Here is a 14,907-nt window from a genome sequence, read left to right on the forward strand (position 1 = left end):
TATCTGTTACTACGAATATATTTCAAATTAATTTCACATATGCATTTTAATATTATTGTTTTATTTGTATTTAATATTGATATCGCAATACGATAGATTTTTATTTAACATCAGTAGGTCCACTATTCACGTGTCTGTCATTACATAAATGAGACTCAACCAAATCTAAATTGTAGTATCTATTTTAAATACATATTATGAATCTGAATAACTCATTTTTTAAACACACTATAATTGTAAAATAAATAAAAATCTTTGTTGATACAGTGATTGAAGAAACGTGGAAGATGACAGAACCATAATACATCGTAGTGGGGGACTTCTTCATGAATTACGGAGTATGGCGACGTGTAGCGTGAATTGTTTTCAATTTTCATTGTGCAAATAGTGGATTCTAACCGCAGGCTGTCAAGTTAGCAATAAAATTAAGTGTTTTTATCTAATAATTAAGAAGATCAATTGAAACAGAATGAATTATAATCATTCGAGTGCACGTCGTGGTAAGTTTACGAGTATGAACGAATATGTTTCGTATTTTGTGTATTGTCATTATAATTTACATTTTGCATTTGTCAAATTGTATCAAAGTAAATCTACGAACGTTAATTTCAAGTATACAGTAGCGTTGACAAAATGTAATATTACAACGCATACAGTCATTTGGCAAATCAAAGAGGTTATGATGCTTGTGCACTCTTTATTTAGTATATGTCGTTAATTATGTGTTGAAATAAGTCCATATGGAAAGTACAGATTCAATTTTATATGATTGTACAACTTATGTAATAATCATTTCCGCAGGGAGACCTAAAAGAATACTGGATCCATCTGCTGGTATAGCAGCTCCTACATCTGCGCCCCAAAGCCCGTACATGTATAATCAACAGGTAAAATGATGTGTTAGAATTCCATAAAATTTATCTATTCAAAGGCATGACACACGTATATAAAATTATATTAGATGATTGCAAAAGTTCGTGTCTGATGTGAAAATAAAACCCAAGCGATTACATGTTAAAAGAACAGTTTTATTAATCTATTGGGTTGGAACGAAAGTTCGTAACGTTTTTAAATTAAAACTCAAAGATATAATTAGGATATTTATACATAGAGATTTGTTCAATAACATATTTTCCATTCTCTTCTATTACTTTTTGCTATTTTTTAGGTAACTTATCATGTTATTCAATAAACCTATGAATAAATATCTTAATTTTATCTTTGAATTTTGATTTAAAAATGCTACGAACTTTTGTTCCAACCTAATACAAGTGTTGCTTAGCATTTTACAAGCTCGAGGATTCCTTTTTTTGTAAAATCTGCATGATTTACTTCAAAAAAGTTATTGAGCTCTCTGAGATTGAGGCACACAAACTTTTGCAATCATCCAATATATAATAACACGTACACCGAGTCATGCATTGCATTTTCATGAACAGGTTCCTATGAACAATGGCATGGTACCAGAATATGGCTATAATGTGCCTCCACAACAGCCACCGCCATACGGATTTAGTTCAGTGCCAATGCAAGCCTATCCTCCTACTGAAAATATTCCACCCAATGAACAACAATATCCACCACAATTTACGACACAGTTATTCGCGGAACCAGTAGTTACAAACATGGCTATGCAATACGGTAATGCTTTGATGGGATACGGAAGTCAGAAATTCGAGAAATACGTGCCTCTCACAGCTTTGAAGTACTACTTTGCCGTGGACACAAACTATGTTCTTACGAAACTGTCGTTGCTGCTCTTCCCATTTTCTCAGAAAGTAAGTTTTGCAGATCTAATGATTTCTATACGAGTGTGAGCTAATGATCTTTTCAACAGGATTGGTCTGTCAGGTATGAGCAGGACATACCATTGCAACCACGCTTCGAGAAAAACGCCTTGGATATGTATATTCCAACTATGGCATTTGTGACATACATAGTTATAGCTGCGCTAGTCTCAGGGATTCAGGACCGCTTCACTCCACTAAGTACATTAGCCAGTTCCGCTCTCGCATGGAATATTGTAGAAATTCTAGTGCAGGTTGTGAGTCTCTATATTATGCATCTCGAAACGAGTCTTTCGACATTAGATTTGTTGGCTTACTGTGGCTATAAATACGTCGGAATCAATGCGGCTCTACTGGCTTCGTTAGCTTTTCGTACATTCGGTTATTACATGACTTTGCTGTATTGCTGTGCATCTTTGGCATTTTTTGTTACACGGTCGTTAAAGTTAAGAGTCCTTCCGAGGAACGACAGCTCGTACACAGCATCCGGTAACAAAAGGAGAATCTATTTTATGTTCTTTGTGGCGGGTACCCAACCTGTGCTAATGTGGTGTTTATCTCATCACATTATTTAATCGTGTCAGGTAACTGGAAAAATGATTTGAGATACAGGATACAAATATTTATTTGATTCTTCATGTCACCTATGCATTTTGTAATAAAAAGTTCTTCAGAAACATTAGTGGTAATTGAAAAATCCTATTATATTTAATAGTATTTTTTTCACTTTATTTTTTGTCACAAAATTATACATCATTTTAGTTCTTCTAAATGTCTTACATGACCTTGTACAGAATTGATTAGGCTTTATTAAATAAAGTTTTCATATGTACGAAATCTTATTTTCTGTATTTTAAATTTTGTAATATGATAATATGTATAGTAAATAATGATATTAAACATATTTTTTGCAATTATTGTATGCTGATTTACCAATGTAACTCGCGGCTTAGCGTATAATGTTCTAGAAATATTTACAATTTACATAGATTACAAAAGTGTACAGAATTTTTTAGAATAATACATACTACTTTATAGTACAATCGTCCATTTCATTATAAAGTTCATAAGTAGACTACGGATAATTTCTAGAAGAAAGTATGGATATGTTCTAAGCCCTAAGCTTTTCGATAATTTTAAAATTCGAACATTCATTGGATGTACAAAGAAGAATATTTCAGGTGCATCCAACCTAAATACGAGTAGAGATAAATTGTAAATTAGGAATGATTAGGAACAATTGTGCTACTGAAAATTAATTTTGAGATCTACTAAGGGTTTTAGGTTTTATTATTCTCAATGTTACTAACAATTTAACTATATAAGTAAGTTTTTCTTCATCGAAAATATTTAGGATTAGACCAATCACCATGCAGAATTTTATGAAATATAATCTGAAATACCGACTCTGCTAAAAATCAGTGGTTGTCTTACGCCCTCTGCCAAAATAAAACCATGAGTTAGTGAACTACAAAAGACAGCAACCACAAACTTTGTACAGAAGTAAATCAATCAATCACTCACTATTGCTCACTATACAGTGTCGAAAAATGTTGTAAGTACTTACATACTTCCTTGAAAGGACTTTTTCCTTTGCGAAAATATTCTTCGTCGCTTCGTTCACGAAAAACACGACCAGTCATCAAGCTGTAACCGCGTTCTGATTGGTCCGCATTTTTCGTTAATAACTCCGCAACAAAAGGTAACTTCAAACGACCTTAGGAATCACTCCTTTCAAGAAAGTACAACATTTCGGTACACCCTGAATATTTACGGTTTCACGGCTCAAATAATTATTCTGTGGTCACATACTTTCACCAGAGAATCTCTGCTTTCACTTTCGATATTTTTTGAGCCTTGCGAATTTGTTTCCATGACTTTTTTCTGGTAAATACGTAAATCATATATGTACTCTGCACAAACTCAAATTGTTTGAAATTGTGACATGCGGCGTTTTCCTTACAACTACAAAGATATTACAGCTGATCTATATACGATCGAAGATTCCAATACGAGTTTCACCTCTAGTATTATACTCAATGACGTCGATACAATAGATTTCATAAGCCACTAACCAGCCACTAACCTTCCTGTGTTTTGCGTATGCGTAGTCTACGTTGTTTCTTTGGGTTTATGACTGTATCCAATTCGTGCTAGTTTATTTTACGGTTCGTACGGAAGGTATCTTCGTGTGTTTCCGTGGTCGTTCGTCGGGTCGGCCGAGAGCCGTGTGTTCGCATGGCGCCACGAGCGGGCTTAGTCAGTCAGCCGCGAGCCGCGGTGAACTGAAGGTGTGGGGAGTGTTTTTGTGGGCCGACGGGCCAAAAATGGCGGAGCGTACGAAGACGACAGCCCCGGCCACCCGGCCCGTTCCAATGAAGCTGTTCGCCACCTGGGAAGTGGATCGTACGGCACCGGACTGCATACCCAGGTAATCGATAATCCATGGCCGATTAAACGTCGGCCCGTGTTTTTCGCGAGACATTCGTGTCATTAACAGCCGTGTGTCACACTACACCAGTGGACGCCAGGGACTCTCTCGGCGGGCATTCACACGCCCTTTTTTCACGGAGTGTCGTTCGCATTTTTCCGTTCGCACCCTTGTCTCAAGGGCGTCTGTCGTCGCGCGCGACGTCGACCTTGCGCGAGATTAACGTGTTTCTTTTAAGAAAGACATACACGCGCCATTGGTTATTCGGAGTGCGTGTCGGGGCTGGGGACTGCGTGGCGCGCTCTGTGTGTATAGCTGGATGCTAGCTGTCAATCGGACGTGACAGATCGACGAACGCAGATCGTAATCTAGATCCTTGTTCTCTCGGCAATCTTATCGCGCCCGCTATCGGCCTCCGAGACTGTCATCCGTCTAAACCCGATTGCCCGCCTCTAACCTCCGACCATCTCTTTCGGTCCCCAATCGTTTCGAGTAAACAAAAGTCCGCAAACAATCTGCGAATCGTGGAAACGTAGTCTGGATAACACAAAACCCGCGACGGTGCAGCGGTAAATGCTTAGGCGTGAACTTTGCGAACATGATACACAGACGAATCTGCGCTACCGCTCAAAAGTATCCGGACACTTGTGAAATGCGTAATAGACTAAAATGTAATAGTGACTAAAATCGATCTTTATTACTTTCTTATGGACTATCTAACGTTTTAAGTTAAAAACTACCTATGTGGAAACTTACCAATCTTAGACTAAGATTAAATACGAGATATTCGTCGACTATTAGTATTTTATTAATAGTATTTGTATCGAAAAATTCTCTGATTTCGCTCTGCACCTTAGAAATGAAAGAAAGTGAAACTTGAAACCCTTTCAAGCATCGAGACCGTTCCACTAGATTTCGTAGTTGTGGATAGAAATTATATTATTGAATTTTCATTATATAATTCGTACTTAAAAATAAATTCTATTGTGCTATGATACCACAATATACATAATAATAATAATTACAAGTGCCAAAATTGTTCGTTTGTAGAGATAAAGGAAGTGTCCGGATACTTCTGAGCGGTAGTGTATGTGTACGAGTATGTAACACTGGAGGGAACAGAAAATAGTCTTGTTTTATTTTGAAACGTACCATCGCGAGTACGATCTTCAAAATAAAATGTTCGTTGACCTAGCAGTTTGTTTAGCAGTTTATTACACTTTCAAGTACCCACTACAAGTCACAATAACGCACACTGTACACAATTTGATCTTTACGTCTAGTAGGTCTACTAAGGTGTACCAATTCTGGGGGACACCTTCTAATCTAGATTTATTTTAAAATCATGATTAAATTACATAATTCAGCGGTGTTCAACAATTTATTTAGAGGATAATGAAAATAACGGGTAGACAGCGGATCTTTATGCAAAATAAAAATTTTCTACCTGCATTGCAATAAACTGCAGTGAAATAGAAATTTATTTTCTTTCTTAATACATTTAATAGGTTGAAAATAATATAAAAATAGCTTTAAACTTTTCCAACTACATCTATTAATTTTCGTTATAAATGCATAAAATCCGCTGTCTAATAATGAGGATTCATTTTAACCTGTGTCCAATTTTTTTGCTTGTGTGCCTAGCCTCAATATCAGGATTAAACAGGTCTTATGGTTAAAATTATGTTAATTATGTTCATCAAGTTACATTATGCGACACAACATCGAAAGTACATATGTATCACCTATCCGATTGCCTATTGTGACGCAAGCATCTGTACGTATTTTTTTGCAACGCACTTCTGCGTTAAAAGCAATAAATAATTCAAATTCAAACACCGAAGCCTCGAAGGTTGAACAAGTCGTTAAACTTGTTACACGGTAGCGGTCATCGAAATTGCCGCACATCGAAAATATCAGTGGTTTCGATTTAACTCTTATGTTCACGGTAACCATTTCTGTTATTGCGATATCGACGCATCGGTTCCGAGGAACTATAAAAAGACCATGCTGAAATAATTTTGCTATTGCGTTCGTGGTATGTTTCAGACTGTATTTTTATATTCGTATCATTTGTTGTAGCGATAGGCTAACCAATTAGATATTTGGAGGAATCTATTTATAGGAGGACATTATTCTTATCGAGAATTATCAAACGATCATTTCTCACTTTATCGGTTTAAGATACTCTAAGGGATTTTCTTTTAATCTCGTTTACTGGCTCGAGGGGGACTGTTATGATTTCTTATCGAACTAATCCCTACAGTGAATAACTTTGGAAACCTTCATGTTTTGGATCCTTGTGAATTAATGAGTCGATAAGCATTTATGAGAGCAAACTGTTAGGGACTGTAAAAGGGATTACCCTTCGGGTGTCTTGAGCCGTCAAAAGTTAGCTTGGTACAGTTGTTTCAAGTAACGTAGCCGAATAATTTCTTTACAGTTGTTAATTGAAAGAAAATTATATCTGTTTAAAATGTGACATAAATATTAATAATTCTCTCGATAGCAACTCGAAAAGAAAGTTTTAGTAGATTGCTTATAATAGAGTCCTGGTTAATGTAATTGAAGAATAAGTTGTAAATCATTGAATTTAAAAGAACTACCTCTCTGTACGCAGAATGTTGGATAATAATTCTCTTCTTAATGCAATAACTCCAAAAGAAAGTTTTATTCGATTGCGTTGCTTGAGGCAACTTCTTTTCATCGGCTGTGACCGAGGATTTCTTTAGGAGCCTGGAAAATTAGTTGCGAATCGTTAAATTTGAAAGGAGTTACTTCTCAATATAAAATATTAATAGTAATCCTTAATAGTAATCCTAAAAGAAAGTTTTATTAAACTGTTCTGTTTGAGGTAACTTCTTTTCATCAATTTTAACTGAAGATATCTTTAAGAAACTGGAAAATTGTGAATCGTTGAATTTGTAAGACTACCTTTCGGTATGGATGGATTATTAAATTTCGATGGATGGATTATTAAATCTTCGTCGAAGCCCCGGTCCGTCGTGTCAACCGCGATTCGGTTTCGGAAGTTGGTTGTATATCGGGTTCCTAAGACAATCCCCTTTTGTTTGGACAAGCTTATCTGCGATCTGATTGGCCGCTCGGAACCCATTGATTCGCGGGAACGCGTTACAATGCTCTAATTTAGTCCACCGGGGAGTTGAAAGTGCAATTCAAACGAATTGTCTTTGGAATTCGATTTCGTTCGGGTCCCTGGAACTCTTCCGAGAAATCCCGTGTCTGCACAGACGAAGGAACCTGTAGAATTTAATCATTTCCTCGAAGTCTCGAACGTGTTTCAATATAAAGTAATCTCGAATGAGCTAATCACCGAAGACATTCAGTAGCTCACTTCTTTTTCTCCATTCGGCACGAAGGTCTTTTGCGATAATTACCCGTGCAGCTCCTTCGTGATAGTTTATTCCGCAATTGTATGGAGATTCAACACCGTAGAAATTGTTAGACTACATTGTATGGAAATTTTATAATTTTTTACGTGGTAATTATTGATAATGCGAGGAACTTTTTTACGCATTATTTAAGATTTATGATAACAGAGGAATTTAACGTTGATGTGAATGTTTCTCCGGACTCCGGAGGCGATTCGTTATCAAGACATTGAGCAATTCATACGTTCCGAGCAATTATCAATGGAATTTGAAAATGGTGTGGTTATTTTTGGTCTGCAATTATATGAGACGATTTCCATTCGAAACTACTCTATTTCTGTTCCAAACACAGTAGTCTATAAAATTCATCGAATTGTACAGAGTGGTTGAAAGTTTTTAATCCATACATATTTATACAGAGAAACGTTTGGATGTGGAGCACGAGCATTTTTATTTAGGAACGTGTAGTTTAAACGCGGTAAGCCATAAATCACCAGGAAATTGCAAAGAATTGTTCGGAAAATTGAAAGTAATGAATTCTTGTATGAATATGCATCTGTAAAAATTCTCGAAAGCTAATACAACAAAAAGACCACTGCAAAAAACGAAGTTCTACTTCAGTTCTTGAAAAACTGTCCACGGAAATGATGATAAAATAATCTTTTTATTACTGCATCCAAGTTTGTCACATGTGAGAGATACTGAATCGCATTAGCAGAAACTTGCTCTAACCGCGCAAATTGCAATTAGGTTCGACAGAAACTGCCGACACAAAGCTTCGTTAACGCCCGCAATATCTACGAAACATTATGCCTTACATAGGCGGAAGCAGTCCTCGCGATGTACGCGGTCCACCTGTTGGTCGCCGATGGACGCCTGAATTTACTACCTAAGCAAGTTAAACGAAAGGAGGAAACTTGCATTTCACCAGAAATGCCGTCGTAAATCGTCGCAATTTCCAGCCGAGGGCCAAAGAGCGAAAAAGCATTCGCGGAAACTCTCGCTCGACGTTTCGTGTAATTCCCAATATGTGGAGCACCGCGACGATGCAGAACGCATATCACAATTTGCAAAACTCGCTGATGTCGCGAGGAACGTGTCTTCTCCATCCAATTCTGCTTAATAGGCGGCAATAAATATTTTTCAATTTTGCTACTTCATTTTTCTGATTAAAGTGACACTAAACACGATATACAGTGGGTGTACAAAGTATTCGTACACCTTTTAAAAACTAATCACTTTTTTTATAATTGTACCAAACGACCTGATCTTTTATAATCAATTAGAAGCATTGATTTACGAAATGACATGGAATAAAGATTTTCCAAAAATTATAATTTACAAGGTCACATGCAAGAATAAGAAAGGCATTTTTTAAAACTTTTTTATTTGGGCCCTTAATGAAAATTTAAGTTTAGTTATACACATGCTGAAAATTTCACATATTTCGTAAACCAATGCTTCTAATTGATTATAAAAAAATCAGGTCGCGTTTGGTACAATAATAAAAAAGTTATTAGTTTTTAAAAAGTGTACACCCACTGTAATTCGAACTGTATTTAGTGCTCTGTAGTCCTACATTATCTAAGGAACAGCAAGGGCCCCAGGGTTTATCTGTAGATACTTTACTGTATTCTTTCCGAACTCCATAAGTCGCTTTTTGTATCTTTCGGTTCCGTGATCGTCGACAATTTCTTCTGTTTCGAAGAACATTACCACATCGGCGACTCGATTGTCTATCAAAACAAAAGTTACGGACCGGATTGGTCCCCGCGGGCAGAGATCAATCCCGGATCGTTTCTCGCGTTGAATAATTCACGGTCGTGTTCCAGCTTTCACGGAATCTTTCCTCATGCGAAGCGGCCTTTGAGAAATATTTACAATTCTGATAAAATTCTTAATGGTTTACGAGCCGTGAACGCGGGGCCGCGGCTAGGTCTGACCGATGCTGTTTCAGGCGGTAGTCTCTTCTCGTCTGGATCCTAATTAGCCGGTGTTATTATTAATGGCTCTGTAAGTGAAATGTAAGCACGTGGGAATGCGCGAGAAAACTAATTCCTTTGTATGCGTAAGTAATTCTGAGCATCGGTACCGGACTCATAATACACCGAGAAAGTGTGCTTCCATATTTTGCGAGATAACGGTCGGTACACTTGCGCTTAGCCTGGGAATACATTAACTTTGCGATATGGTTTCTTCGATTTAATTCTAAACGTGCTGGGAAACGTTCTATTTGTAGAATTTCCCTTTTCATACTTATTCGTGATATCATTTTTCACTGTCTGCTATTTTATTTAGAAAACGTATTTTTTAACCCTTAGCAGTCGAAGCACTCGGAGTCAACACAAAAAATTGATGTACCATTATTTTTAATATTCTTTACATTATCATGTTCACATTACTACACATTTAAGTATTTTATGAGATATTATATCAATTACATATCCATGAAACGAAAAACTTCATACACAATAGAAATATTCTACGTCGGAAGAAATGTTTAATTTTCAAGTTAAAATAGCTCCGACTGCAAAGAGTTAAATTTTTAACGTAAGCCCACAAAAAGTGGTGAACAATCTTTAGTATTTTCTGTACGATTCCGACCAATTGCAATTTTTTAAAGATGTCTTTCTCACGTCATGTACTAAATTGATATATGTTCCAATATTAAAAAAGTTAGTCTTTTTAATTATCCGAATATTAATAAAAGAGTCACGGTATAAATAATAGCAAGTTCACAAAGTCCGTCAAAGTCGCAGGGCATTTTCGCACGGCATTTCGCTCGGCCGTGAAATATTCGCTACAAATCGGCCAGGAACGATTCGACCGGTAATAGAGTGATAAGAGTCAATTTGATAGATAGGTACGTGATCATCGAGGCCCGAGAGCAGGCCATTCATTGAAATTGAAACGATAAATTACTTGTTTTCCTCTCGCCTGGGAACTTTTTCGCGGCGCAGAGAGAACGAGCACGGTCCCCCGAGCGGAATACGTGAATCGTATTCAATGCGACCTCGGCTCGGTTACGTTTTACCGAGACCGGACGGGTATACTAATCGCAAATCACCACCCAACCGGGGGAAGATGTTATCTGTCGTGCACGATGCCTGCAAAATATCAATCGTGGTCTGTTTCTTCTTCTCGACACTCAGCGACGCTGTTGATGTAAGCTTTTTCGCTCGGTGGACGCTCGACCTCGGGAATCGATTCTCTATCGGTTGGAATGACGCACATTTTGCGACTCCATTCGCCTTTTTTATGGGGAGTTCATGACATTCTGTGGGTGTAGTTCTTTGTTTCGACGTTGCTGTGTTTTTTCATTATTTTGTTCGAAAATGTATTTCAACAGCCCTCATGATTGAAATAATTTATTAAATCCTCCAGTAAAATATGAAAAAAGTCATTTTTACAGAACAGTGATGATTTTTCATGTGCGACTACTTCCCCAGAATTACGAGCTACAAATTTGGCAAGAGTCCGGGCCCGACATCGGGGTCAAAAACATAATAAACGCGTAACCAGATGTGTAACGTTTATCGTGTTTTCACCGTGTTCGGTTGTCGTTTCTGGCTCCCGATAACACTCTCCGAGCTATTTATTGTTGTATTGGTGGCACACGGAACGCGTGCGAATCTCCGCGGCGTCTATTTTTACGGTATCTCGGTAATAAATCATCGCCGTTAATTTCTTGAGGTACGTGTGCCGGCTCCTGCAGAAATCGCACGAGCGCGCGCACGTGAAGAAAACACGTGTAATTCAATCGGCCGTTGCTGTTGCGTATTAATTTTGTCGCCGTCTCAACTTGCAGCGGCCGAACGGGAACAGTGAGTTTCGAGTAAACGATAATTGTCTGCCGTTACAACGTCGCCGTAAAAAATATCTCGAACCTTATTTCCAATTTGTAATATCGTGGTGCACGCTCAACGCTTTCATTGCCGTTGTAACGATGTTTATGCTTATAGTGCTCCATCATGCGCCGCGTATATCGGGACAATAGCGTGACATTTTTATCGGTAAGCCTCTAAAGTGCATCCTAAAAATTTGTACCGCGCTATCCAGACTACGTATAATCTCGCAGATATCGAAATTATGGTACACTAACGTTCTATACCGCGTATGCATAGCCGTGTGACTACGGCGAGAAGTATGTTCTCTTTTAAAGACTGCACTCTACCTTCCCCTTCTTCCGCCGCGGCTCGGTCACGTGAGTAATCCGGTACCGGCAGAGAGGGGGTAACTGTTTCCCCTCGATTCGAGTCAATTCCCCTGATCCGACGACTCTGGTAACGGGATACATGAAACACGTCAGCGTAGTTATTTACGAAAATCGGGTAAACAGAGCACACGTAAACACTCAAGTGGAATACAAATATCTATTTCATAGATTCGGCGACAATGAATGTTCGAAAAGTATCAGAGCGAGATACACGAGGGAAATAAAACGATTTTTATATTTTGCTGCCAGTGAATTCTGTGACGAGATTTAACAAACATTTTTGCGTTGATACGCTGGACGATTGCTGCGGTAAAGTTTAACGTTTCAGTTTTCGTTTCCGTATATTGTTTCGGTTTTATTCAACTTTTACGTCGGAGTGAAAAGTTGTTTCTGTTGTAAATACACGAAAGTCAAAATTAGACTGTAGATGTTTATCCAAAGTTGTCGTCATCAATTGCGCGAGACATAGAAGCCAAATAAAAATGTCCACCATCAATCACGAGACATAGAAGCCAAATAAAAATGGTCTCCAGCAATTGCGAGACATAGAAGCCAGATAAAAATTTCCTTCTTCCTTCGCCGATTTTAAGAAGTTCACAATTGCATAACGATCCTCTAATCCTGCTAATCTTTTCACTGCTTTACATAGCGCCCACTCATTTTTCTCATAAATTGATCAAATCCGCAAGATTTCCACTAGATAATCGTTGTGATTGGATTCTGCAAAGATTTCGAGAAATCGTATCAACCTCGTAATAGGGGATGCAGAAAGGAGAACTGCATCGCGCAGATAGTGAGGTGCATAGCAGGTGGCCATAGACGGTGCAGGTGAACACGAATCATAAATGGAGCTAGGGTGAGCGGTACTCCCATTGTGCACAGTGTGCAAATTACCCTTATTGCCGGGAAGTTTGATGGCAATGGTTTTTTAGAAGTTTGAACGGGACTTTTAATTAGGTGCATGCCGTTCGTGTCAATAGGTTATTGTTTTGCTGCGGTGGAAGAGATAATTAGGAAATTTTAGAGTTTCTCTCTGCAAGGAATGGTCTAGCCGTTCGGAGAAAACCGATGCAAGAAAATTCTCGGAGATAGAATCAATATTTGTTCACGTTCAAATTTTCTTATCCGCGTTTCTGCAGAGAGGAGAGCTGGATGTACGAGGCTAAAAATTAGCAGACATGCGAAACATGTGAAGGAAATACATAGTGTGAATCGCCATAAATGTTTAGTTTTCATCCAGACAGATTCAGTAGTTCAATAATAGTTAGTGTAATTAATGTTCTTGGCCAGATTTTCCGAGGCAGAAGCGGTTCGAAACAATTAATCGAGTGGGGGTGTTTGCAAATCTTGGTCGGTGTGAATGACGATAAATATTTCCCGGCAATAGCGTTCTTTTAGCGGTGTACGGGCTAACCGATTCGAACATTTACGGCCCGTAATTCATGGAGGACTATTGCCATGTTACACATTTACGATCATTCCTCCGGGATTTACTGTTCCAATCGACAGACAGCCAGTATCTACGTATTACTCCGACGCTGCTAGCTGTGCTTCCCCGCGATTCGAGCCTGTGAAGTGATCAAATAAACGCTATTATCTCGAGTCGTAACCGGATCAGAATTTGCATCAAACCCAGGCGCAGAATATGCTAATAATAACGCAGTCTGAAATAATAGGCTAATTGCGATATACCGTGTTTTATCTCGTGGTTTGCCTTTCTGACTTTCCCTGCGATTCGCGCGATTGTTGTCGGATAGTGGAAGCACTTCGGGAAATATGAATTTATAAATTTAAGTGAATTTCTGGTAGGTATTTCGATCTCTTGCTATTTTCTTGCCGGAGCTATGAATTTTTGCGCAGAAGCTCACGGTCTATTTGCAATTATCAGATCGAGGACTCGTTCCCATCGAAAGAATCTTTTCAATCTATTGATAAAAGTTTTCTAGCCACACAATGCGAGGGACACTGGGAATCGCGCAAGCCCCGTATGGTATCTATCTCACTTCGCTGTCAGTTCATTGGATCAATCTCTTTTTATAAAGGCTGTCTTCTAAACGACCATACAACCCGAGGGGTAGTTAGCCCAGATGGAAAAATGAGACGTCGAGAATTTCACTGGAAAAGAGTTTCCTTTTTATATGACACGTGGATCCTTATGCGAAATCAAAATTGTCCGCATCGATTACAAGCAACGGGAGCTAAATGGAATTTTCTTTCTGTGTCTTTAATAATTGTAACAAGGTTCAAAATATTGTTAAGTTCTCTTCATTTTTCTATTGTTGCAAATCTCGCCTAGTTATGCATTTATGTGGATAAAATAGGAGAAAGTGTTCATATTATTAACAAAAAATAGCACATTCAGTTTATTTAAAGAAGTGGCACAATAGCTGGGGTTATAGTAACTTACATAACCGCGGATGGCTATGTCATCTTTGTATGGTCTCATTTGGTAGTCCTGCGGATACATTAGATCATGAGGAAGATCGATGTAAGACGGATATTAAAATAGAATTCAAAGGTCACTGCGTAATTTCATATTTTCCTTTCTACAGTGAGCCGAAGATAAGAAAAATACAGGTGAGCTACCTCGTGATTCATCGTGTTTATGTAATGCATACGCGCAGACTATTTTTGCTTGCGGTTCAGCGCAAAAATATGAAATCTCATTACTCTTTAACGCGCCGGATGTCGACCCTAAAAGTTTCCAAAATTCGAGGTCATCTACAGGGTCATCTACATATGATTGTACCTTCATACCGCACAATTTTTGTAATCCAATTTTTTTCGTAACTTCAGTGCGTCACAAGATATTTCCGTTATCAGATAAACGAAACACCCTGCATTTAATGGAGCGAGAAAGTAAAAAATTAAATCATGGGTGAAATTTCATGATTGCTTTTCCATTCCTTCTGCATCTATAATAATCCTAACCAGATTTGGTGGACCGAGTGCATTTTAAGTAATAACAAAAGTGCAATTATATTCCTTTTAAGGTCACGCATTAGAAGGCCACAAAAAATGTAACAATGGATCGTAGAACAAAAAACAATTAGTTACTATTTATACAATAATCAAATGAGT

The 14,907-nt window shown here is 38.0% G+C and overlaps 2 protein-coding genes across 7 annotated transcripts in view; both read left to right on the forward strand.

Moving 5' to 3' along the window:
* The first annotated feature begins 274 nt into the window (after positions 1-274).
* Yif1 (Yip1d-interacting factor 1) lies at positions 275-2,701 on the forward strand. The gene is made up of 4 exons (XM_076433456.1): positions 275-500; positions 802-887; positions 1,440-1,778; positions 1,838-2,701. Exons 1-4 carry the CDS (start codon positions 470-472, stop codon positions 2,360-2,362), a joined length of 981 nt encoding a protein of 326 aa, XP_076289571.1. The 5' UTR covers positions 275-469; the 3' UTR covers positions 2,363-2,701.
* A 1,276-nt stretch (positions 2,702-3,977) lies between these two features.
* The window catches only part of Krt95d (phosphofurin acidic cluster sorting protein KrT95D), a 58,499-nt gene continuing 47,569 nt past the window's right edge, over positions 3,978-14,907 (forward strand). For 2 of the 6 annotated variants that reach the window (XM_076433443.1, XM_076433445.1), the window contains exon 1: positions 3,978-4,218. In XM_076433443.1, the coding sequence (XP_076289558.1) occupies positions 4,115-4,218 (104 nt within the window). In that variant the 5' untranslated portion in view covers positions 3,978-4,114. The remainder of the gene's footprint in view (positions 4,219-14,907) is intronic. The other 4 variants (XM_076433449.1, XM_076433446.1, XM_076433447.1 and 1 more) reach the window with 4 other exon arrangements.

The sequence above is a fragment of the Lasioglossum baleicum genome, chromosome 11 (assembly GCF_051020765.1).
Source record: "Lasioglossum baleicum chromosome 11, iyLasBale1, whole genome shotgun sequence".
Lineage (NCBI taxonomy): Eukaryota > Metazoa > Arthropoda > Insecta > Hymenoptera > Halictidae > Lasioglossum > Lasioglossum baleicum.